The 25,342-nt window shown below is 36.3% G+C and overlaps 1 protein-coding gene across 5 annotated transcripts in view; it reads right to left on the bottom strand.

Moving 5' to 3' along the window:
• Window positions 1–25,342, bottom strand: part of RYK (receptor like tyrosine kinase) — a 98,497-nt gene that overhangs the window by 7,808 nt on the left and 65,347 nt on the right. For all 5 annotated transcript variants that reach the window (XR_008505061.2, XM_054504412.2, XM_064587493.1 and 2 more), the window contains 4 exons: window positions 20,856–20,988; window positions 19,505–19,614; window positions 19,195–19,354; window positions 487–623 (listed from right to left, as the gene is read on the bottom strand). Coding sequence is in view for 4 of the 5 variants with exons in the window: in XM_054504412.2 (XP_054360387.1) it covers window positions 487–623; window positions 19,195–19,354; window positions 19,505–19,614; window positions 20,856–20,988 (540 nt within the window). In the remaining variant the exon portion in view is untranslated. The remainder of the gene's footprint in view (window positions 1–486; window positions 624–19,194; window positions 19,355–19,504; window positions 19,615–20,855; window positions 20,989–25,342) is intronic.

Here is a 25,342-nt window from a genome sequence, read left to right as displayed (position 1 = left end):
TCAATCACCCCTCAATAGCCTCCTGCCCACCCTACTCCCTTTATATGGGAAGATTACCTACATGAAGAAGGCAGGAAACAAGAACTATCTCAGCCTGGAACATTTTTCTTACATATCAGTTGACACCAAATGGCAAGGCAAGATGACAATGAGAAAGGCTTTCTATAACTAAGGCTGTATCAATAAAAGTCGGATACACACTCTATATAGAATAACTAACACAGTATTCAGTATTTTCTTACTATGTACATTATTGGTCTCTCAGATTAGACTAAACACTACAAATATAAGAACTAAAAAATGTTCTAATGTCAAATGTATTAAAGAGTGAATGAGTCTGGCTGACTCTGTGGTTCTCCATGAGTCTAATTCAAGTCTAAAGAGTCATTACTCTCCAAAGGGAAGTCTCTGTATGAATACGGAGACCGGCTCTTCTAGTATCATAAATGGAATGAAACCCATGTCTTCAAGCTCAGAGAAACTCACAGCTCATCAGGACAGTTGATTGGCTGGGCTATTCGGTAACCATCTTTCAGGTATGCGGCCATCTCAAAGGGATCAATGTCCACATAGGGCGTCTGGCCCAGAGTCATGAGCTCCCACAGTGTCACTCCGAAGGCCCACTGAGGAGAGAAGGAGAAACAGAATGAGGGAAGGGACCAGGTATGGACCAAAAATAGCACCGAACTCTTAAGGAAAGCAAAATATTATCTACAAAAAGAAGTCTACCATAGCTAGTTAGTTTCTCTTGCTGGGACAGAAAAGAGCCTTTTAATGAATGCACCCTTTAATAGGAATACCATTATTATATATTCTAAGGTAATTAGATCCCTTGGAAAGAATGGTTTTTACTGCTGATTACAAGACCAACTACCCCAAACAGCTAATTATGTCTAATATTTTCCTAATATGAAAAATCTGTTACATTAAGTAACTGTAGCTAGTCTGTATAATTGAGAAGTGGAAAATGATTATAACTTTAGCCTAACTGGAGGGAAGAGCACTCTGAATAAGTTAAATATGTAAACTGTGTAAAATACAAGATGTCTTGGATTTTTACTATATTCAAATAATTTAAATTAACAGATTAAAGCATCCTGAAAAAATATCTTCTAACCTTGCTTGAGTAGAAGATCAGATTTATTTAAAATCAACATGTGAACTATTGGTAGGAACAGAAATCAGAAGCAGTGACAAGAGTGTTCATTCATGGTCCAACCAGAGCTCCCCATTTTGGCCCAGCTGTGGTTATACTGGCTCATAGGGATTGTGCAGAGGGCAGGCAACATGTCTACACAGAGTTACTGCCATGCAGCCAGAAAGGACTCAGAGTAGGGACTCCTGCTGATCCGCTGCCACACATGAACCCTGAGGTGAGAACAGCTGAAGCTGGATGAGGAGGAAGGCATTTTTATGAGTCCTTTCTGTTCTAGACATTTTGAATCCTTTATCTCCATCTAATTTTCACAACAAACCTGTGAGAAGCACTGGTAGCCCAATTTTACAGGTAAGAAAACTGAGGCTCAGAGAGGTAATCGGCCCAAAAAACAAAATTTTTTAATGAATGAAGGAGAAAGAAATAGAGAAAAGGAAAAACACAAGTCAAAAACAAGTCTGTTTACAAGATCTGAACATAGTGCATTAAATTTTAAGTAATTATTTTTCAATATTGTAACAAAATCCAGAAATACTCCCTAAAATAAACAGGTTGTTTTTTAAAAAATTTGTGTTAGTGAACAATGGTTTTATTTCTTATTATAATCTATGAAAACAAAACAAAACAAAAAACCCAGTGGACAGACATTTTTAGGATATTTAAAAAATTATCAATGGGGAATTCTATACCAAACCAAAATATACTTCAAAAATGAAGGCAAAAATACAGATTTTTTTAGACAAAAAGAAGCTGAGATGGAAATTTGGATCTACAAAGAAAATGAATTGTATTAAAAACATGAGTAACAATTAGATATTTTTTATTTTCAAGTTTCTTTAATAGATTGATTGTTTAAAGCAAAAATAGTAATAATGTATTGTATGATTTATAATGTATACAGTAGGTAAAATGTATGCCCACAGTAGCATAAAGGATGGAAGAAGATGATAAATGGAAATATTTTAAGTGCTTATATTAAACACGAATGGTATAATATTATTTGAAAGTAGGGGGTATATCATAAACTCTAGGACAGGTTTCTCAACCTCAGCACTATGTATATTGTGGGGTGCATAATTCTTTGTTGTGAGAAGCTATCCCATACCTTGTGGGATGTTTAACAATATCCCTGGTCTCTACTCACTAGATGCCCCAAGTGTAAAAACTGAAAATACCTCCAGGTATTACCAAATGTCCCCTGGTGGGGAGGACAAAGTTGCCCCCAGTTGAGAACCACTAAGTTAGATTAATCAAAGAAAATAAAGGACACAAATTACTGATATCAGAAATGAAAGAGGGACCATCCTTATATCAAAAAATACAAACTTAACTTTACAACATTAAGTTCAGTAATTTAGATGAAATGAACAAATTCCTCAAAAGACATAAATTACCAATAGATGTAAGAATAAACAGAAAACTTATGTAGCTTATATCTATTAAAGAAATTGAATTCAGGGTGCCTGGGTGGCTCAGTCAGTTGAGCGTCTGCCTTTGGCTCAGGTCATGATTTCGGGGTCCCGGAATGGAGCCCTGCTCAGCGGGGAGCCTGCTTCTCCTTCTCCCTCTCTCAAATAAATAAATAAAATCTTTAAAAAAAAAAAAAAAAAGGAAAGAAAGAAAGAAAAGAAATTGAATTGTAGTTAAAAATCTTTTCACAAAGAAAACTACATCCTGTTTCACTAGGTGAATTCCAACAAACTTGAAAGAAAAAAAATAGGGCAAATTTATATGAGTTTCCTAGGGCTGCCATAATGAAGTACCACAAACTAGGGAGCTTAAACAACAGTATGTATTATCCCACAGTTCTGGAGTCTAGAAGTTCAAAATCAAGGTGTCGCCAAGGCTTTGCACCCTCTAAAACTCATGGGGAAGGATCCTTCCTTGCTCACGCCCAGCTTCTGGTGGTAGCCAGAAGTCCTTAGTGCTCCTTGGCTTGTAGATGCAGCCCTTCACGCTCTGTCTCCGTGTTCACAGACATTTTCCCCTCACATGTCTGTATCTCTTCTTGTAAGGGATACTAGTCATGCTGGATTAAGGTCCACCCTAATTGAGTATGACCTCATCTTAATATTTTATCTGCAAAGACTCTTTTTCCAAATAATGTCACATTCTAAAGTACTGGGGATTAGGACTTCAACCTATTTTTTCAGGGGACACAATTCAACCTACAACACAATCTTACACAAACTCTTTCAAGAAACAGAAGAAGGGGAATATTTCCCAACTCATTTTGAAGCCAGCATGCCCTTAAATACCAAAACCAAGAAGTTAAGTCTTTGGAACTTAGTATCTTTTTCATTAACAGTTCATTAGGGTGGAGCAATGCCCATCCCAGAGGTCTGTGTTTTTGAAAGGGGTAGGGGGAGGAAAGGAAGGGAGGAACAGATGGGAATGGATGTATAGTTTTAAATCTCCACAGAGGGGCGCCTGGGTGGCAAAGTCAGTTAAGCATCTGACTTCACTTTAGCTCAGGTTGTGATCTCGGGGTCATGGGAGCCCCACATTAGGCTCTGCACTCAGCGCAGAATCTGCTTGGGGTTCTCTCTCCCTCTGACCCTCCTGCTTGTGTTCTCGATCTCTCTCTGAGATAAAGAAATAAATTAAAAAAAAAAAAATCTCCATACAGAGCCTACTGGAATTTTCCTTAAAACTACTGGTTTAAGGGGCGCCTGGGTGGCTCAGTTGGTTAAGCATCTGCCTTTGGCTCAGGTCACGATCCCACGGTCCTGGGGTCGAGCCCCGCGTTGGGCTCCCTGCTCAGCAGGGAGCCTGCTTCTCCCTCTCCCTCTGCCGCTCCCCCAGCTTATGCTCCCTCTGTCAAATAAAAAAAAAAAAAAAAATCTTAAAACAAACAAACAACTACTGGTTTAAAAATGGAAAAATGATTTCAAATTAATAAAAGTTAAAGGAAGGTGCCTGCATACATCCAGGTATCTGTCTATCTTAAAAGCGTACTCTAGGTAAACTTTTAATAATGACAATGATTAGTAATGCTTAATTTTAAAAATCGTGTCTAATTTACACATGGAAGGTAGTTCACTACTCTGATGGAACAGAGCCCAAGAAAGTAAAACTGGTTGGGTGTTCCCACCCCTCCTCCATGAAATGAGATGGATCTGTTCTTATTCACTGATTGTGGCAGCAGCTATGAAAAACGAATAATCAATCCAAACTAGATTTTGGAGGAAGAAACAATGGGAATTAATAACAAGTGGATACTGCCATTTTGTACACAGGGACTAACCCCATCCACTGACAAGGGAGGTACACTCTAACAACTCCCAACTCTAAGGGACCTTCACAGTAATGCTGCTCATATCTGAGATATGGAAGGTGCAAAGGTATGAAAACAGTATAATCTGTATAAGCTGATTTAAAAAAAATTACTTCTTTCACATTGTTTTGTTCACATTATTAACGCTAAGCATCCACCTAAGGTTCTCATATTACATTGCAACACTAAAAAACACCAAAATGAAGAACAATAAAGTCAAAGGGTACACTGCAGTTTCATTTCCTTAAAAGCCAACAAAAGTGATTAATTACATGTTGGCTCACCAACTCTTTAAAAAAAAAAATCAAGACCAAATAGCACAAGGATGATTTGTGGAAAAACTGCTCTCTAAAGTCTTCCGATAACTAAGCCATTTAAAATTTAGACAGACTTATTCTATAATTTCCTTTTGTTTGACGTCGTTGGAAAGGGGGCAATAAGGTCAAGCTGTTTTTTCCAGAGTTTTATGAAAGGCTGCTGCTATATCCGTTTAAAGAACATTTAGAGAATAACAATGTTTTTTTATTCATCTTATTTCTCTTCTCCCAATTTGTTATTTTATAGCTTCTATACAGTATATGAAACTTTTTTTCACTAACAACATATACTGATGTGAGCTGTCAAAGTACATAAATAAGATTCTTTTTTACTCTTTAATGTAATATTAACTAATGCTGGGGCTATTAAGAGATTTCCATTCTGTTACTTCAGGAATTTATAAGGCAAGGCTGACCTCAGTATACTACAGACTGCTGAGAAAATAATTCTGTCCATTTCTAAAGGGTCTCATCTGACCACAAAAAAGCAGCACCATCAGGTGTCTTAGGACTAGCCCTTCTGTTAATACTAGAAACGTAACATCCCCTTCTCACACACGGAAATGGTATTCAGATGACCAAAGTGCAATTAATTTAATCTGGGTCAAGTGCTTTCCAAGCTTGACTAATGAGAAGAATCATCTAGAGTATCTGTTACAAGTACAGATTCCTCAGTCCTCTCCTAGTAATTCTGAAGCCCGGAACTCAGTATCTTAAAGAAGAGTCTTGGGGCGCCTGGGTGGCTGTTGTTAAGCATCTGCCTTCGGCTCGGGTCATGGTCCCAGGGTCCTGGGATCGGGCCCTGCATCGGGCTCCCTGCTCAGCAAGGAGTCTGCTTCTCCCTCTCCCACTCCCCCCTGCTTGTGTTCCCTCTCTTGCTATGTCTCAAATAAAAAAATCTTTAAAAATAAAAATAAAAATAAAAATAAAGAAGTCTTTGTTCAGTCTTAAGATCTAGCAAATTTAGAAACTAATCTTAGATGTGTTAGCAGTAGTGGTCAGATAACAAAGATAGTTTTTATTTTTATTTTAGTATGGCTGACATTCAATAAAATGCACATAAAGTGCTCAGTTTGGTAAGTTCTGATATATGTATACACTCCTGCAACCATTGCCACAATCAAGACAATGAACATATCCATCACCTCCAAAAGATTCTTCCTGCTCTAGAATCCTTTCCTCCTGGCCCTCCCCACCACCACCCCTACGGTTCCCAAGTAACCATTAATCTGCTTTCTGTCACTAGTTCACATTTTCTAGAATTTTATATAAATGGAATCATTCAAACAGTACACTTTGCCTAGCTTCTTTCACTTAGAATAATGATTCTGGCATTCATCTATGACACAGCATGCACTGACAGTCCATCCCTTTCATTGTTGAATAGTAGTCCATTATATGAATATAGCAGCTTGTTTATCCAAACAATGGACATTTGATTATTTCCAGGTTTAGTCACTGAAAGCTGTTATAAACATCTGTGTACAAGTATTGGTAAGGATATATGCTTTCATTTATCTAGGAGCAAAATGACTGGATATGGTAGATATATTTAACTTTTGGGGGGTGGGGAGGGGAAGGGAGAGAGAGAATCTTAAGTAGGCTCCACACTGGGCCTCACAACCTTGAGATCATGACCCTAGCCGAAATCAAGAGTTGGACATTTAGCTGACTGAGCCACCCAAGTGCTCTGGATGTTTAACTTTTTAAGAAACTGCCAAACTGTTTTCCAAAGTGAATGTACCTAGGTATTAGATTTCCCGCAGCAGCGTAAGAAAGCTACAGTTCCTCCATATCCTTGCAAACACTTGTCTTTAATTTTAGCCATACAAATGGGTGTGTAATGCTATCTCACTGTGGTTTTACTTTGCGTTCTCCAAATGACTAATGAATTTGATATTTTCATGTGCTTGTCATTTGTATATCTTCATTGGTGAAGCATCTCTTCAAATATTTTGCCCATTTTTGTTACTGAGTTTTAAAAAATTCTTTATATATTTTGTATGTATTTACCAGATGTGTATGATTTGCAAATATTTTCTCTGAGTGTGACTTGTCTTTTCATTCTCTGAATACTGTATTTCAAAGAGTGTAAGTTTTTAAATTTTGACAGCCTGTTTTGTTCTTCCAGGGATCTTGATTTGGTGTCCTAAGAAATCTTTGCTTAACACAAATTTCCAAAGGATTTTCTTCTTTGTTCTCTTCCAAAAGTGCTATAGTTTTAGATTTTACATTCAAATCTTTGATCTATTTTGAGTTAATTTTTGTGTATGTGTAGCAAGCTTTGGATCAAAGTTCATTTTTTTGTTGGATATCCAACTACTCTAGGACTGTTTAAAAGATAATCCTTTCTCCACCAAATTGCCTTTGCACTTTTTTGCAAATTAATTGTCCATACGTATGTGAGTCAACTTTTAGGTATTCTGTTGTTTAACTGGTCTACCTTCATGCCAACATTACACTGTCTTGATTAGTGTAATTTTTAATCAGACCTCCAACTTCTTTTTTCTCAAAGCTGCTCTGGCTATTATAGATCCTCTGCATTTCCGTATCAATTTTAGACTCAATCTGTCAATTTCTACCCCAAAAATTAAAAGCCTGCAAATATTTTCTTTGGGACTATGTTAAAATCTATAGATCAATTTGGAGAAAACTAACATCTTAATATCTTAATAGCTCTCCATTTATAAAGGTCTTTAATTTCTCTCAATAATGTGTTATAGTTTTCATTATGTAGATATTTCACATTTTTGTGTCCTAAGAATTTCATATTTTTGGATGCTTTTATGTTTTTAATAAAGATTTTATTTACTTATTTGACAGAGAGAGACAAAGCGAGAGAAGGAAAACAAGCAGGGGGAGTAGGAGAAGGAGAAGCAGGCTCCCCGCTGAGCAGGGAGCCCGATGAGGGGCTCCATCCCAGGACCCTGGGATCATGACCTGAGCCAAAGGCAGACACTTAACGACTGAGCCACCCGGGTGCCTGTTTTTATAAAGTTTTTAAAAAAACTTGGGGAAAGAAAACAATATGGAGGTTCCTCAAAAAATTAAAAATAGATCTACATACGATCTGGTAATTCCACTACTAGGTATACCCAAAAGAAATGAAAACAGTATTTTGAAGAGACAGATGCACCCCTATGTTGACTGCAGCATTATTCACAATAGCCAAGATATGGAAACAACCTAAATGCCCATCTACCAATTAATGCATAACAAAGATGCGGTATATGCACAATGGAATATTATTCAGTCATGAGGAAGGATATCCAGCCATTTGCAACAGTATGGATGGACCTTGAATATTATGCTAAGTGAGATAAAGCAGACAAAGACAAGTAATATATGATATCATTTATATGTAGAATCTAAAAAAGTCAAACTCATGAAAAATAGAGAGTAAAATGGTGGTTACCACGGGATGAGGGGCGAGAAGATAAAACTGATGTTGTTTAAGGGTACAAACTTGCAATGAGTAATAAATAAGCCACAGTGATCTAATGCATAGTATAATAAATATAGACAATATTGTACTATAATTACATAACATGATACCACCACAACAATCATTACAATATATAAATGTATCCAAGTAACATGTTGTAACCTTAAATTTACAAGGTTATATGTCAAATATATGCAATAAGAATGATCCAAAAAAACTTTTAATTTCTGATTTTTCATTATTTGTATATAGAAATACAACTGATTTTTATACATTGATCTAGTATCCTAATCTGTTTAAACTCACTTATTAGTTTTAGTAACTATTTTGTATATCACACCGGATTTTCTTCATAGATGATCATGTTGTCCACAAATACTTACTTTTTCCTACCCAATCTTTCCTTGTTTTTTTTTTCCCCCCCTTTCCTTGCCTTAGTGCACTGGCTAGAACCTCAAGTATAACACTGAGGAGAAGTGATAGAGAGTGGGCGTCCTTGTCTTCTTTCTTTTATTAGGTAAAATAATTCAGTATTAATAATTAAGTATAATGTTAGCAATAGGTGTTTTTGGTTTTGGTAGATGCCCTTTATCAGATTGAGAAAGTTCTCTTCTATTCCTCTATTGCTGAGAATTTTTATTAGGAATGAATTGAGGATTTTTTCCTAATACTTCTTCTGCATCTACTGAGATGATCATATAATTTTTCTTTTTTAGTATATTAATACAGTATATTGCACTGCTTGATTTTCAAATGGTAAAACAAACTTGTATTCTTGGAATAAAGCCTATATGGCCATAATATGATTTTTAAACTATACTTTGGATTCTATTTGCTAAACTTTTGTTTAGAATTTTTGCATCTATGATCATGAGGAATAATGATCTATAGTTTTCTTTTCTTCTCGCCGTCTGGTGCTACTTCAAAGTAGTGCTGACCTCATAGAATGAATTAGAAAGTATTCTCCTCAATTTTCTGAAAGAGAGTGTATAGAATTTGTATTATTTCCTCCTTAAATGTTTGGAATGCCAGTGCCCTAAAACTCACTCTGGACCCAGTTTTCTCTTTCAGGCAGGTTTTTAACTAAACATTCCGTTTCTTTAACAGATACAGGGCTATTCATATCATCTACTTCTTGAACGAGCTCTGAAAGTTATTTTGCAAAGAATTTGTCCATTTCACCTAAGTGTCTGAATTTACTGGGAAAAAGTTGTTCATAATCTTATTACCAAATACCTGTGAGAATCTGTAATGCTATCACCTTTCTCATTCACTACATTGTTAATTTGCAACATATTTCTTTTTTCCTGATTAGTCTGGTGAGAGATTTATCATAAATAGTATTCTCACAATTAAGCACTGGTTTCACTGATTTTCTCTACTGTTTTTCTATTTCGTATTTCACTGACTTCTGTCTATATTATTTCTTTTCATCTGCCTACTTGCAGTTTAATTTGCTCTTTTTCTAGTTTCTTAAGATAAAAACTAGGTCACTGATTTGAGACTTTTCTAATATTGATGTTTAATAGTATATATATTCCCCCTTTGAGCAGCATCCCCCAAACTTTGAATTACTGTTATTTTTTTCATTCAATTCTAAATACTTCATAATTTCTCTTTTGATTTCTTCTTTGGCACATGGGTTATTTGGAAGTCTATTATTTAGTTTCTAAATATTTGGGAATTTTCTAGATTCCTATTTTTGATTTCTAATTTAATTTCACTGTGTTCACAAAACCCTATTTTGTATGAATTGAATCTTTTTATATTCACTGACTTGCTTTATGGCCCAGAATAAGGTCTATCTTAGTCAATATTCCATATACATTTGAAAAGAATATGGATTCTGCTGTTGTTGGGCGGAGTGTTCTGAGTTATTTAGATCAAGTTGGTTGATACTGTCATTCAAATCTAAATTCTTAACGATTTTCTATTTTATCAATGAGAGAGGGGGCACTGAAATGTATTCAATTATCTTTTAAAGAGATTTAAATAATAAGAAAAAACATAAATAATGCATATAGTTACCATTTCTGGTGCTCTCTGTTCCTTTGTATAGATCCGTATTTCCATCTAGTATCGTTGGTTCCTAAAGGACTTTTTTTTAACATTTTTTTGTAATATGGGTTTGCTGATGACAATTATTTCAGCTTTGGTATTTCTAAAAAAGTCTTTATTTCCCCTTCATTTTTCAAAGATATTTTCCCTGGGTATAGAATTCTATGTTCACAGGATTTTTTCTTACAGTACTTTAAAAATGTTTAACTGTTCTCGCTCTTGCATGGCTTCCAATGAGAAATTTGTTGCCATCCTTTTCTTGGTTCCTTTCTGTATCAACATGTTTTGTTTTGTTTTTTTCCCCCGGCTGCTTTTAAGATTTTCTCTTTATCACTAATTTGAGCAATTTGATTATAATGCACTATGGTTTAGTTTCTTCTTGCTTCTTGGATTTGGGGTTTGTTCAGTTCTTAGATCTGTGGGTTTAGTTTTCACCAAATGTGGAAACATTTCAGTCTGTATTTCTTACTCTTTCTGTCCCTCCCTTTCACTCTGTGAACCCCAATTACACATATATTCAGCAACGTGAAGTTGTCCCAATGAGAGATCCTTCTTCAAGAATCTCCTGTATCTTCTCTCTCCTTCTATCTCTTGCTTTACTCCCATCTGAGAAGAAAGGTATTCCTCCTCCCATGCCTTTAACCTTTAACCTGGCCTCCTGAGCCCATTCACCTGTCATCTCTTGTACCTCCCCTCCAAAAACCACATGTCCAATCTCTTTCTCCCTGGCCTAAAAACCAAACCAAACGGACCCACCCCCCAAGAAAAAGCAAAGTAGAAAAGTAACAAAATAAAGCCTCTCTTCATCCTGCCATCCTACCAAACTAAGATCATTTCACTCTTTTTCATAGCTGTACTTCTTCTAAGTGTAATCTACATATTGCCCCCCCCTTAACATCTCCCACCAAGCCCACAACAATCACATCTACCTTTAATGATTTATTAAATCCACTCATTCAAATGCCCTCTATGATTTCCTAATCCTTTCTGACCACTGCAGGTATGTTTATAGACTAAAGTCTCCTTGAAACTATTTCTTTCCTTGGCTTCTATGACACAACATTCAATTTCTGTTTTAATTCTTTGTTCATCTTTCTTTTCTCACTAACTGAAACTACATATTCCCTATATTCTTCCCTTGGCTTTCTTCTCTCTCTAAATTCACTACCTCTGGGATCAAACCCTCCTGTTCATTCAATCCCCACTTTAATGAAGCTGATGTCCAATTTCCAATATCCTGCTTCTATGTTCTTCCAGAATTTCAGACCCACGTTCCATCCATTAGCATCTAGAATTCAATATGCCTCATATCAAATAAATCATGTTTTCCCCAAACCAGATATTCTACCTGTTGTCTTCAATTGTGTTATATCGTCACAATGACTTAAGATTTACTCCAACAGCAGAACTAAAGAAAAGTACAGATCAAAGACTGCACTGAAGTTTTCAGAAACATGGGCCCCAGGTAGGAAGGCAGAGCAGACATCTATGCAATAGATCTGATAGTTAAGAGGGGAGCCTCAGGGCACAAAGGTCAATTAATAAATGTACCCATAAATAACAACTGTAGTCAAAAGACATGGAATCTCTGAAGTTAAGTCTGAGAGTAAGACAAGGAGAAATATGAGATTCTGCATGGAAATGAAGAGGACAAGAGGTCTGTGTGAGCCCTTCAGGATTCTTTTACACATTCAAGTACACAGCTCTCTAGGGATAAGATTAACATAGCTGGCTGTGAATGTTCTTAAAATAAATGACCCAAAATGTATACATATGTATATCCATTTCAATTCTGTAACTATGGAACACCTCTTAAAGGAAAATAAGTAAAGCAGAGCTTCCATTGCCCATTCTGGGAAGAATGACTTATGCATAAAAATGTAAGGCAGCAGTGGTAGGTGCCATTAAGTAAGTACAAAATTCTCTGGGGGTCCAAAGAAGACCAAATCAAAGGGCACAAAAGTACCTTGTGTCTTTGGACCCAACAAGAATTCCAGATTGGATGAAATGCAAAATATAAGGAAATGTACAATGGAAAATATAAAACTAAAAAGGGAAGATAAGGCAAGAAACAAAGGCTCTGAAAACCAGGGGAAGGAGTATGGGTCTTTCTTTACCAACTCCCTTTAATTAAGAGTTCACTTTGAAAATTAACAACTCAGGAAACAACAGATGTTGGCAAGGATGCAGAGAAAGGGGAACCCTCCTACACTGTTGGTGGGAATGCAAGCTGGTGCAGCCACTCTGGAAAACAGTATGGAGGTTCCTCAGAAAGTTAAAAATAGAGCTACCCTACGACCCAGCAACTGCACTGCTAGGTATTTATCCAAAGGATACAAACATAATGACTTGAAGGGGCACATGCACCCCAATGTTTATAGCAGCAATGTCCACAGTAGCCAAAATATGGAAAGAACCCAGATGTCCATTGACAGATGAATGGATAAAGAAGATGTGGTATATATATATAATGGGATATTACTCAGCTATCAAAAGGAATGAAATCTTTCCACTTGCAACAATGTGGATGGAACTATAGAGTATTATGCTAAACAAAAAGAGTCAGTCAGAGAAAGACAAATACCATATGATTTCACTCATATGTGGAATTTAAGAAACCAAACAGATGAAATAGGGGAAGGGAAGGAAGAATAAAATAAGATGAAAACAGAAAGGGAGACAAATCCTAAGAGACTCTTAACTACAGGAAACAAACTGAGGGTTGCTAGAGGAGAGGGTGGGTGAGGGGATGGGGTAATTGGGTGATGGGCATTAAGGAGGACACTTGATATAATGAGGACTGGGTGTTGTATGCAACTGATGAATCACTGAAGTCTACTCTGAACTTAATAGTACAGTAAATGTTAACTAAATTGAAACTTTTTAGAAGATTTTATTTGAGATAGTGAGAGAGAGAGTGCACAAGTTGGGGGGAGGAGCAGAAGGAGATGGAGAAGCAGACTCCCTGCTGAGCAGGGAGCCTGACTCCGTGCTTGATCCCAGGATCCTGGGTTCATGACCTGAGCTGAAAGCAGAAGCTTAACCAACTGAGCCACCCCGGCACCCCTTAAATTGAATTTTCTTGAAAAAACAGTTCAATTTGAAGATCAAAATATCATGGAGGAATATTCCTAGCAGTGAAAGCTTGAGATCACTTAACTTACTAACATTGATTTTCACAAGTTTTCAAAACTCACATCCACTGTGCACAAGGTACAGGCTTTATTAGTATATATCCCTTCCTAAATATCCAATTTTTGAAGCTTTTATTATCCTATGAATTTTAAATTTTCAGACATAGTTTCTAGGTCTTTTCAATAACCATAACTGAAATATCCATCTATAGGAAGGAGTACATTACTTTAAAAAAGCTCTACTACTTAAAATTTAAGATATCATTAATAGATTTATATAAGTAACCCTTAAAGTGGACCTTTCAGCAATTCTTCAAGGTTAACTATCACCTAAAAATCTTAATACTCCTCCAGATTATCACTGTAGCAAATATTTTTTTATCCCAGCTTCAAATGATCCCCGGTATATAATGACTATATATAAAATGCACTGACTATATCAGGTGTCAAATTTAGTACATGTTGCTAACTCAACTTCAAAAATCAGCAATCTTTAGGCACAGAGTATCATACATGATTGAAAAGAGACCACTTCTGCTATGAATCTGCCCTAGAATCTGTGTTCAGGAAAGGGAGAAGAACCAATATGGGATACCTACCAGGCCATCACATATATCTGCTATTTATGAGACTTTCCTCTACTGCACTAGATGCTTAGTTAGACATTGCTCCATCAGAACACAGGCTATTTGAAGGTAATGTTAAATAGTATGATAAGGAAAAGGAAGGAAAGGGAAAGGGATATTCACAAGATCTCTTGAGGAAAATATCTATTCTTAGGGAGAGCCTAATACAGAAAATACATCAAGGGCAATACCTGATCACAAGACAGCAACCAGCCACCTCTGAAAATATAACAACTATTCCTAAAGTAAATCCATTTATTCCTCTTTTCCAGAAAATACTAGGACTATTAAAATAATATTAAATACAACTAAAAAATATTTTCTTAATGTTAATAATATTAAACTTTCAATCTTTATTTCTTAATATCTGAATGATCCTTTCACCTCTCCAGGTTTTCCTTAATGTCTTTATATCAATTCCTCTTAATGCTAGTTTTTATTTATTTAGTTATTTTTTATTGAAGTATAGTTGCCACACAATGTTACATTAGTTTCAGGTGTACAACACAGTGATTCAACAAGTTTATACGTTATGCTCTGCTCACAAGTGTTAGCTACAATTTGTCACCATACAATGCTATTCCTCTTAAAATGTGAATTTTATGTTTAAATAAGTCTAAGGTTGTTGACGTGTAAAATTTACAACCATAATGGAAAGGAATAAATACTGGGAACCTAAGCATTATTCTAAAATTAACAAGAAAGAAACAACATAAAACAGAAAATTTTCCGTACTTTTAAAAACAGTAAGCATTCTCTGAAAACTGGACCTTTCTCTTTGATACCACATTAGTTCAGAAGACCACTCTTCATGGGTATATTATGAATGTGAGTTTCTCCTGCTCAAGTCTGCTCAGGGTGTGGCAATGACTTTCCATGACACTGGGCAAACAAGAGCAGTAAGAAGCACTCTGCTGTAGATATAGTATCTGGATAACTTTGCAGATTTCCCTTCTTCTTCTAGGTCATCTTTAATGTTCACAAAATAAATATTGTAAAGGCACAGGAACACATTTTAATTTACACCCTAAAAACTGTTCAAATACCTTAAAGAGTCTCCTCATTGCTATAAGCCATGCTGATAAGATTAGCATGGAAATCATTTCCTTAACTTGTTTTTCCCAAGAAAATGTTTTTTAAACACAATGTAATACTGTAAACACAAAAAAGCACCAAGAAAGAAACTTAATTGTGCATTCCTGATTGCATTTAGTCTCTTAGTAGGATGTAGTTTCTTAACAGCGGAATTATGTTAGCTACAATAATTACCTAAATAATTGAAAGAAGATATAAATCAAGAAATCTATTTTCAAATAAAGAAAAGAAAATTACAGAAAAAAATCTATGGTGGTATCTACATCTGATGAAAACAATATCCAGAAATTCTTAAGACTGCCTAAGATGATGTCATAGCTTGGAATAATAAAAGAGATTTATAACTAGTCAAAATCTAGTTGTGCATATTTCCTAAGTTCAACAGTTAAAAGTTGATATTAACATTATAAGAATCTTGACATACTGAAGTATTGAATCCTTTCAGTAAAAACTGTAAAAACACAAGAGATGCAATGTATTATTTTTAAGATGGAACACATTAATGTATTTCCAAACAAATCACACAGAACTTTCAACTATAAAAAAAATGCAAAAATGTTAAGGATCTTTTAAAGGACAAAGAAAACGCCCTCTCCAAGGCAGTAATACCATTTCTTAAGTGTTACATTTAAACCTGAAATATGTATTTTACATGTGTAGACTGGTGAGAGTGGCTTTACATTACTTATTTTGCATATGACTATGTATAAAGTTTCCCAGCCCCAAAGTAGCATATTAAGTGTAGTTTTTGAACCCCCAACTCCATCTATAAAAGAAAAACAGGAACAGAGAATAATGATTATATGTATATATTTTCAATACAAATGTTAAAAAACAATCTTTAACATTTGTGTTTTAATGTAAGAATTCAAAAAGTAGGGGCGCCTGGGTGGCTCAGTCAGTTAAGCATCTGCCTTTGGCTCAGGTCATGGTCTCAGGGTCTTGGGATCGAGCCCCGAGCCCCGTGTAGGGCTCTCTGCACAGTGAGGAGTCTGCTTCTCCCTCTCAGTCTCCCTCTGTGCTCTCTCTCAAATAAATAAAATCTTAAAAAAAAGAATTCAAAAATATTCAATCCCAGAAAACTGAAAAATGGATTTTTACACTAATATTTGTATCACAGTCATAGGAAACAGAGCAGTGTTCCTATTCCTTTTAATCTTAATTATCCAAGGCAAGATATTTAGGGAAAAAAATATATATATATATGTACATATACTTTAAAAGAAATGAATTACTAAGAATATAAAGAAGAAAAATCTGAACATTTTAGGGGTTAACCATGCTAAATGTAAATCAATGGGTACTGTCACCATCACATTTTAAGTATAGCCAGAAGAATTTGGGTCACACAGACATTTCAAGTAAGTTTATGCCAAGACACACTAAAAGTAATCATGATTTTAAAGTAAGTCTCCTGTTAAGTTGCTCACCATTAAGTTCACAGAGATTTTTTAAAAATAAAGCTGTCAAGTGCTCAAGCAGCAACAAGATATCTAGTACAACTACATTCTGACAGAAAACAAATTCTAACATAAAATATGTCAACTCCTGCAAAATTTCTAAAATACCATAACCATAAAAGTAACTAATTCTAAGTATAATTTTGAAATATTTGCTTAACTAAATCACGTATCCTCAACTCAGATTTTATCAGCTAACAGGACAGTGTCCCTGGCTGAAAAGATGTAGATCACATTACTGAGGGATGTACTATTAGTCTCACTGGTCGAAACTGTATTATCTAATTTAATTTTCACTTAGGTGTTCCTGTGAAATATTTAATCATAAATGTTGTAAAACACAATTCCTATTACTGCTTAAATATACAATGGAATGCCTTACACAGAAATATACAAATACATTAAATTAAGCAATGCATAATTTGGGGGCTTCCATGTGTAAGCAAACAGCATTACTGGCCATCTTGTATATCCCCTTGAAATATTACCAATCAATCAATATTCCTTTTTCTAAGAGAATAATCATTTTTTTAAGAGAATAATCAAACAATCCCCAATCTTTTGAAGTTACATGGCATACTTGTTTAAGAAACATCTATTTCCTGCCCATTAGACTAGTTTTGGGTTCAACACAATTGCCCCTTCATTTCTGCTAAGGCAATTATGCTATATTTCAATGAGTAACAAAATCATAAATTTCAAAAATCAACCACTGAAAAAAATACAAAGATCCCAAAGAGATGAGTGACTTAATATTTTAAATCAACAACAGAGTAAGATTAAAAAAAATAATAATAATGAACAAAGTTTCTTTTACTTTCCTGCATTCAAAAACATTCAGATGTAAGCCTTTCTACTCAAGGGGTAGATTTGAAAACCATATAGTTCTCATTTAACTGATACTGTTTTAAAGCTATGTGCTAAAACCAAAGTTAAACTCATTTGCACCCCTGTGAAAACAGCTTTGCTTAATGTAGAAGTGGCAAAGAATTCCAGCTATAATTCAGAACTTCTAAATAAAGATCTGGCAACCCCCAAAACTAGTACGATATCAGTAAGAGTAAAATTGGTCCTTAATGATATTCAATACAGCAGCCATGTGGTAGCCTAAAATCAAACTCTGCTTTCTCTTTTCACATTATTTGAGAAAACTAAAAATCAAAAACAAAAATGCAACCCTTTCCTCCCCTCAAAAAAGCTTATCCTATATTATATAGGTGGGTCCTAAAGGCAATCACATTATCTTCATAAGGGAGAGGCAGGAGTTTTAAGAGACAGACATACACAGAGGAGAAGGTGATATGAACAAGAAGCAGAGAGATGCAGCCATGAAGGATGCTAACAGCCACCCGAAGCCGGAAGAAGGACGGTTTCCCCGTTAGGACCTCTGGAGGGAGCATGGCCCTGCCTACACCTTGATATCAGACATCTGACCTCCAGAACTCAACTGTGAGAATAAATCTGTTGTTTTACCACCAAAGTTGCAATAATTTGCTATAGCATCCAGAGGACACTAATAACACTGGGGAAATGAGAATATTAAGAGAGTAATCCTTAAACCATACAAACTTGGAAGTAAAAGGGTAACCCTATACTGTAAATAAAACATATTGATGAGACACAAGATACAATGATATAGTAAGCCCGATTTTTACAACTGAAACTTTGAAGCAAACAATCTATAAGATTTTATAAGTAACAAACACTAACATCGTTGAGTGGTCACAGAGTGGGACCTTATAAGCCCAAGTTTCACCTAATCTCTAGCTATTCAGCTACAATAATAAACTACAATAAGCAAGAGACAGGAAAATAAATCCATCTTTCAAATCCGACTAAAAATGAGAAATTAAAAGCCACTTAAGGGGTGCCTGGGTGGCTCAGTTGGTTAAGCGTCTGCCTTCGGGTCGGGTCATGATCCCGGGGTCCTGGAATCAGCCCGGCATCGGGCTCCTTGCTCAGCAGGGAGCCTGCTTCTCCCTCTCCCTCTGCCTGCTACTCCACCTGCTTGTGCTCTCTCTCTCCCTGACAAATAAATATTCAAAAAATAAAAAATAAAAGCAACTTAAAATATCTGCAAAATACCCACAAGTAAACATGGCTTCTGAAACTATTCATCACTAAGTATAAAAGATCCCACTATATGATCTGCTCTGGTGGGCAGAACTACTCAGAAACCGACAAAAGGGAAGAGAGTGACATCTGGGGAATTATAAATTACACAGGTCATAATGTTGGAAGAGGTTGTTTGAAAAGAAGAAAACAATAAATCTCTATGATCTGGCAACCAGTTGGTCATTCTGAGACTTAAATAAGAAAGAAAAATAATCAGCTATGGAAACCTCTCTAAGCCTTGATATCCACCTTTAAAATTGGGATATTAGTGTCCAGCTACTTCATAGTGTTAACAGCCCCCTCACAGGGCTACTCTGAGGATGAAATGTGATTATGCACAGTCACAGATCATGGTTTGGGGCACAGCTTCTTTCCAGAAACTGACTGAATGGAGCTAACTACGCTTGCTTTCTCATTGAAATATTTCAGGGAACAATTACTAGATTTAAAAAGATAGAAAAAAAAAATTAAAACATAAAGCCTGCTGATATCCAGGAGTTCCAGAACTTACCACATCACTAGCACTGGAGAACTCATTATTAACCAGACTTTCCAGAGCCATCCACCGAACTGGCCTGTTTTCGTTGTCCCCCAGACAGTGATAGTCCATGGGGAACAAATCTCTGGAGAGGGCATTGTCTGTGATCTTAACTTGGAGTGTGTCATCAATGCTGAAAAGTAGAGACATGAACATCAAATACAATTGGCGTATTTAAAACATATGGATCACAGTTATTCTTCAATACCATACGATGCCCACTGTGACTCCTGGGGAGAGCCCCCAGTCCACTGAAATGACATGATGAGCTCATGGCACCTACACACAGTTCCTAGCAGCCAGGTCTTTGTGGATAACTTCCCTTCTGGCCAGATAGCTCATTCCACAGGCAATCTGAATAGCCATGTGTACCAGGTCTTGTTGAGAAATTGCCTGTGGTTTAAAAAAAAAAAAAAAAAGACGTTTGCAGTTAGCACAAAAATGATGATGGCAGTCAGCTGCTTATTTTATTCCACAGTCCTACTCCATCCCAAAATACTTCTTCACACCTACACATGGAGTTTTAAAAACCTACTTCTTGACCAAGAATATGTTCTCATAGCTCCCTAATATTTGTATCTACTACAGCCTTACCATTCTGTAATATAACTTACCATTTACTTTACCGCCTCTCTCATCTGTCAGGTAAGCTCCCCAACATCCAGCACATATAGTAGCTGCTCAATAATTATTTGTTCCATGACTCTCAAGGTAAAATTTCCAGTGCTTACTATTCAGTAACCTGTTCTCTTCTTTAAAACTCATAGTTTTTATTAGATGATCTCTGGGGACCATTTTCTAGCTAACAGAAGTCTACAGCTCTCACTACTGACGTGTTCCTCGTAGAGCCAGGATACCAGTCTTGTGGGCTGAGGAATGAAACTCTTCCTCAGGTGATGCTGATGGGCTACAGCCTCCAACAACTTGTTGGAACCCTGGCTTTAATCCTGTCAATTTACAAAGCATAGTGACATATTAAGTCAAGTACTCAATGCAGCCTTTGAATCCACTTTCTCCTGGTAACCATAGTACGTACACTATTATAAACCCTAAAACAAACTTAATATGGCTACAAGTTACAGTAGGCAACAAAACAACAGCTACGCTTTAGGATAACTACCACCATGCGTCTGGAATGTAGCCAAATGCTTCACAGCTATGTGCACAAGCAGTGAAGAGAAGGAAACTCTTAGATGACTGACATCTTACAGCCAAGCATATTAAAAATAGATCCAATTATCTCCATGATCCAGACTTCCAGTCACCACCAGCTTTTGATACAATATGGACCAAATGACTCAGTCAAGTGTGTTTCCATTCCTAGAAGGGAGATCTAGTACCAGTGCCTTCAAAGAGTTATCAGGAAAATGACGGAGATGGTGTTAGAGTTGAGGTGATTATAAATAAACACACAATGGAGAAAAAGGAAAAACTTCAGCATCAGTAAAGTGCAACCTTCAAGACAGGAATCATAAACCATCTTCCTCTAAATCAACAGGTTATAATTATCTTCTGGCTCATTTTCTTTTTGCAGGCTTTTACACAGTTTATATACAAGAAGGTTAACATCTACTTTCAAAGATACTATCAGAAGTTCCTGGTAAATAATTGATATCTGGGCAAATTTTTCTCACCTGTGGATTATTGGCCTCTACTAATTTGCACTGCCGTAAAAACAATTTAAGGTTCCCCCAATTCATGTAAGGCAGTATCACCATGGGTTTTTCTCCGTCTTCTATACACACATGCGTAATAGGAAGAAGGTTTCTACAAAATAACAAGAAATCAGGAAAAAGACAAGTGAAATCTAAAACCTCAAAGGCTTATTTTTAATAAAAAGTAATAAAGATAACCTAAAACAAAACAAGAAAATCTCAAACATACTTAAAAACATGATTACCTTTAAAAATGCAATAAAATTAACAAATGCCCTTTAAAACTAGACTTCAGTATTTTCTACATATGCACTTTCTTGGTAGGGAAAAGCTATAAACTCGAAGTTGTTTCCTGTGGACTGGATTCTCTGAAGACACACTCTAGCCACACTAAATCTTTACTCTTAAAGGGTAATCAGAGACATTTAAAAATGACTTAACGCATTATGAGTGTATTATAACATACCCTTAAGTCCATCAACACATTAAAGAAGAAAAAAAAAGACCCCCATGCAGACTATGGACCAGAATATGATCATCAAGAAGACCTCAAAGAGGCTTCAACTGCCACAACAGCCAAGATATCCTTAGCTGGTCACATGAGACTTAGAATCTGATTTCTAAATCCTGTATTTACCATTTATAGATAGTCTGTGTGACTATCTCTCCTGGCCTTAGTTTCCATACCTCTAACATGGCATCACACCAACCATAAAATGCTGTTATGAATAAAGCCAAAGCATTCTTGTTTCTCTTTAAATTTCCATGGCACACATAAATACTTTCATCCTATTGCCTAATGACACCTCTTTCCACTGGTATCTGGAAATAATTTAATTTTCTCCAAGGTTATGTAACTTTATACATAATTATCTCATTTTCCCCACTATGCTAAAAATTTCTAAAATGCAAAAACTAACATGAACTCTTATTTTTATACCCAATGCTCTGTATTTTGTGCCACAAAAAATAAGCATTTAATAAGTATCTGACAACACAAGTAACATAGCCTTAAAAACATTCCTATTCCTTAACTTAGCAAATTTTGCCTCTAAAGATATTTAATAAGGAAATATTAAACATTAAAAAGCTACATGAACAAGGATAGTTAATGCAATATTAATAGCAAAAAGTTGCAAACGACTTCAACGTGCAAATGTAAGGCAAGAGTACACCCAAATCATAGGACAGTATATAACAATTAAATGGTCACAAAAAGATGTTAAGAGGAGTAAATGTTTATCTTATAGGAAAGCAAGGTACAAAATTCACATATGTTTGCAGGATAATTCCAAACATGGAGAAAAACTAATAAAACTCTGCACAAAAATAGGACAAGAATTAAAAGTTGTTGTCTTTGAGTTGCAGGGCTTTAGATCATTTCTACCTTGCTTGCTACCTTGCCGTTTCTGGATTTTCTAAATTGTCTCAATTGTCTCAATTGAGCATGTGTCTCTTTTAAAAGCACAGTCACACAATTCTGGCCCAACAGTGCCCAAGTGAAAGCTATGGGCTCCCTTCATGCTGCACAGGAGTTACTAAAAGGGAAAGCACTAACCCCAAGGAGCGGAAAATGAGGACTCAGAGATGAGTAAACTTGCACAAGGTAACCCCTCTAAGTACAGCTTCTGCTTGCATTTCAGTCTAACAGTGCCAGTGATGATTAGTCCCACTTTGTGAGGAAACCCATAGAGAGAGAGGTTAGATAATCTGCCAAGGACAAACAACAAGTGCATGGAGAAAAAAATTCAAAGCTTCATCTGATTCCAGAAACCCTTGTGCTTTCCCCTGGACCAATGGATATGCCCTCCCAGGAGAGCAAGAAAGAATACAAGGGAAGTGACAGAGCCTCTTTTCACACCAAGTCGCATGCACACTAAAATGACTACAGCAGGTCTGCATTCAGGTTTAACTGAGCACACCATGATTTTAGAAGTAATGGAGTTACCCGATCTCTCAAACCCCCCTCCCCAAAATTACTCCTCTGCTCCTCTCCTCATGTCTGAAATCCACTGAACAGTTAAAGGTATTTTAGTGCTTTTTGAGATCAAATCATTAAAAGCCCTCCAGAAGAGGTAACAAGCCGCATGAAGATGTTTTAAAGTACAAAATGGCTGGTCTTCATTCTGTCCATTTTATAAAGGAAAGGAGGATAAAGAGGAAGATCTGGGACCTAGATGAAGAATGGATGAAAGCAGAAACTGGTGCTGTAGACAAGAACAAGGCAGAGGAAGGGAAAGTTTTGTGGGGACATGAGACAAGAACTGCATCTAGTTCTCAGTCTTGCCCAGTGTGCTTGCAGAGGGAGAGCTAGGAGGCACTCAGTGTTAAGAAGGTCGCCATCAGGCAGCTTGGGCCAGTGGAGAGCCAAACTACAAGGAGAAATAACTCAAGAGCACTCTGTTATGAAGCACTTCTGATGTCATTAAATTAAGTTACAATTAAAATAAAATAAATTTTATTTCTACAGCTATTTTAACTTACAGTAAAAATTATTCTCACAAATTCCAGTGGAAAAAGGAATAAAAACTTTCAAAATGCTTTAAAATATTTCAACACTTTACAATTCTTACCTGTGGAATGTTAAAACACGAAGTAAACATGTTTTGCATGTGGAATTATACACCACAACCAGTTCTAAAAAGTTAAATTCTGAAACAAGGCATCATTTCTTACTGAGTGTATTTCGTTTGCTTGATAAGTTCTGTAATATGAACACTGAAGCTCATTAAGTTCATTTTTATCCCTCAGGCCTAGCAGAGTTGCAAGTGCAAAATTGGCACTTCATGAATTAGAATAAGCGAATGAGGGGCGCCTGGGTGGCTCAGTCGTTATGCGTCTGCCTTCAGCTCAGGTCATGATCCCAGAGTCCTGGGATCGAGCCCCACATCGGGCTCCCTGCTCAGTGGGAAGCTAGCTTCACCCTCTCCCACTCCACCTGCTTGTGTTACTGCTCTTGCTATCTCTCTCTCTGTCAAATAAATAAATAAAATAAAATAAAAAAAGAATAAGCCAATGAACAAATAAATGCACAGACACAGCCATAACACCAGGGGTCAGAAAGAAAAGCATGGTAGGCCCTAGTACCCTTAAAAGTGAAAAAGCCTGCAACAATGAGTGTAAAGAATAATAATGTATTTTCTACATATTGACAATATGTTTTGCTCATTAAAAATTAGGAGTCCTGGGCTCCTGAGTGCCTCAGTCAGTTAAGCATCCAACACTTGATTTCAGCTCATGTCTTGATCTCAGGGTCAAGCCCTGCATTGGGCTCCACAATGGGTGTGGCACCTACTTAAAAAAACAAAAAGCAAAAAACCTAGGAGTCCTGGTATTACTGTATAGCCAGGAAGAACAATTAACTATGACTAAGCTACACAATTTGCCTCTAGAAGACTTTCCCCAATCACTGAATGTCCAGTATCAACCCCATTTAGCATGTGGAATTCCATCACCCAAGGGTGTCTTGGGGCTGCTAATTCATCCTGATAGGATGCTGGCTGGAAAACACTACAGCTGAAAAGCCACATGAAAAATGCTCCAAATACTTGTTCTGAACATTTTTTCAGCCAAACCATCTTTGGGCTACAATGGATATAAAACTGCTTCTTAGGAAAATCCTGGCTTTGTCTGGATTTGTCCAGTCTCCCACTCCTGTGCTGAAGTGGTGCAGACCTTCTACCAGGGTAAGAATATCAGGTAGGTACCGAAGTACTAGATTAACATTACATACTAGTATTAAACACTTTTGACTCTTCCCCCTAGTGTCAGCATAAGAGAACATCAAGCATTTCCAATACTGCCAAGAAGGACATTTCCAAATGACCATTAACCAATTCTTATTTTGTTACTCAGAGGAAACAAAATGTGTTTTTTAGAAAATACAGTCTCAGGAATGAGTTAGCCATCCATTCCTCTGTAAGTTCTACACTTGGACTGAATCAGGCCAATGGAAGATAACTTTCTTCAACCACTTGACTTTAACCCTTCAATGGGACATCTTCCGTCGCTCAGTACTGTGTGTTCAATTTTTTCAAAGGTCCCTGGGATTTTTTATACTCAGTGAAACTACAAAGTTTATCTGTTCAGTTATATTAATCAATGTCCCAAGTAGATTATAAGCTTAATGAGGCAGCTGCCTCACAATTTGAAACTAGAAAACCTTTTTTCCTCCCCCAAGGAATATTTATGGTTGTTTCTCTTCTAATACTGAGATTTATCAACTTTTAGTGGTTCCTCAAGCCTGACTGCCCAGAAGCTAAGAGATGTTTTATGTTCAATCACAGCAAAAATATTTGTGTCTTCATTGTTGGCTTATTTGTTTTCTCTTCCACCATCACAATGCCATAAAACTCAGTTTGATTTTCATTACCATTTTATTAATCTTACAACTGCTGCCTTCTTTTTAGGTTCTCAAATTCTTTCAAATATGAACAAAAGTATAAATGACATTCAAAACAGAACTC

This window comes from Mirounga angustirostris, unplaced genomic scaffold, assembly GCF_029215605.1.
Source record: "Mirounga angustirostris isolate CCGP_5_RB_7025 unplaced genomic scaffold, mMirAng1.0.hap1 SCAF_1, whole genome shotgun sequence".
Lineage (NCBI taxonomy): Eukaryota > Metazoa > Chordata > Mammalia > Carnivora > Phocidae > Mirounga > Mirounga angustirostris.
The sequence above is the reverse complement of the archived record's forward strand: the minus strand, read 5'-3'. Positions and strand labels throughout refer to the sequence as shown.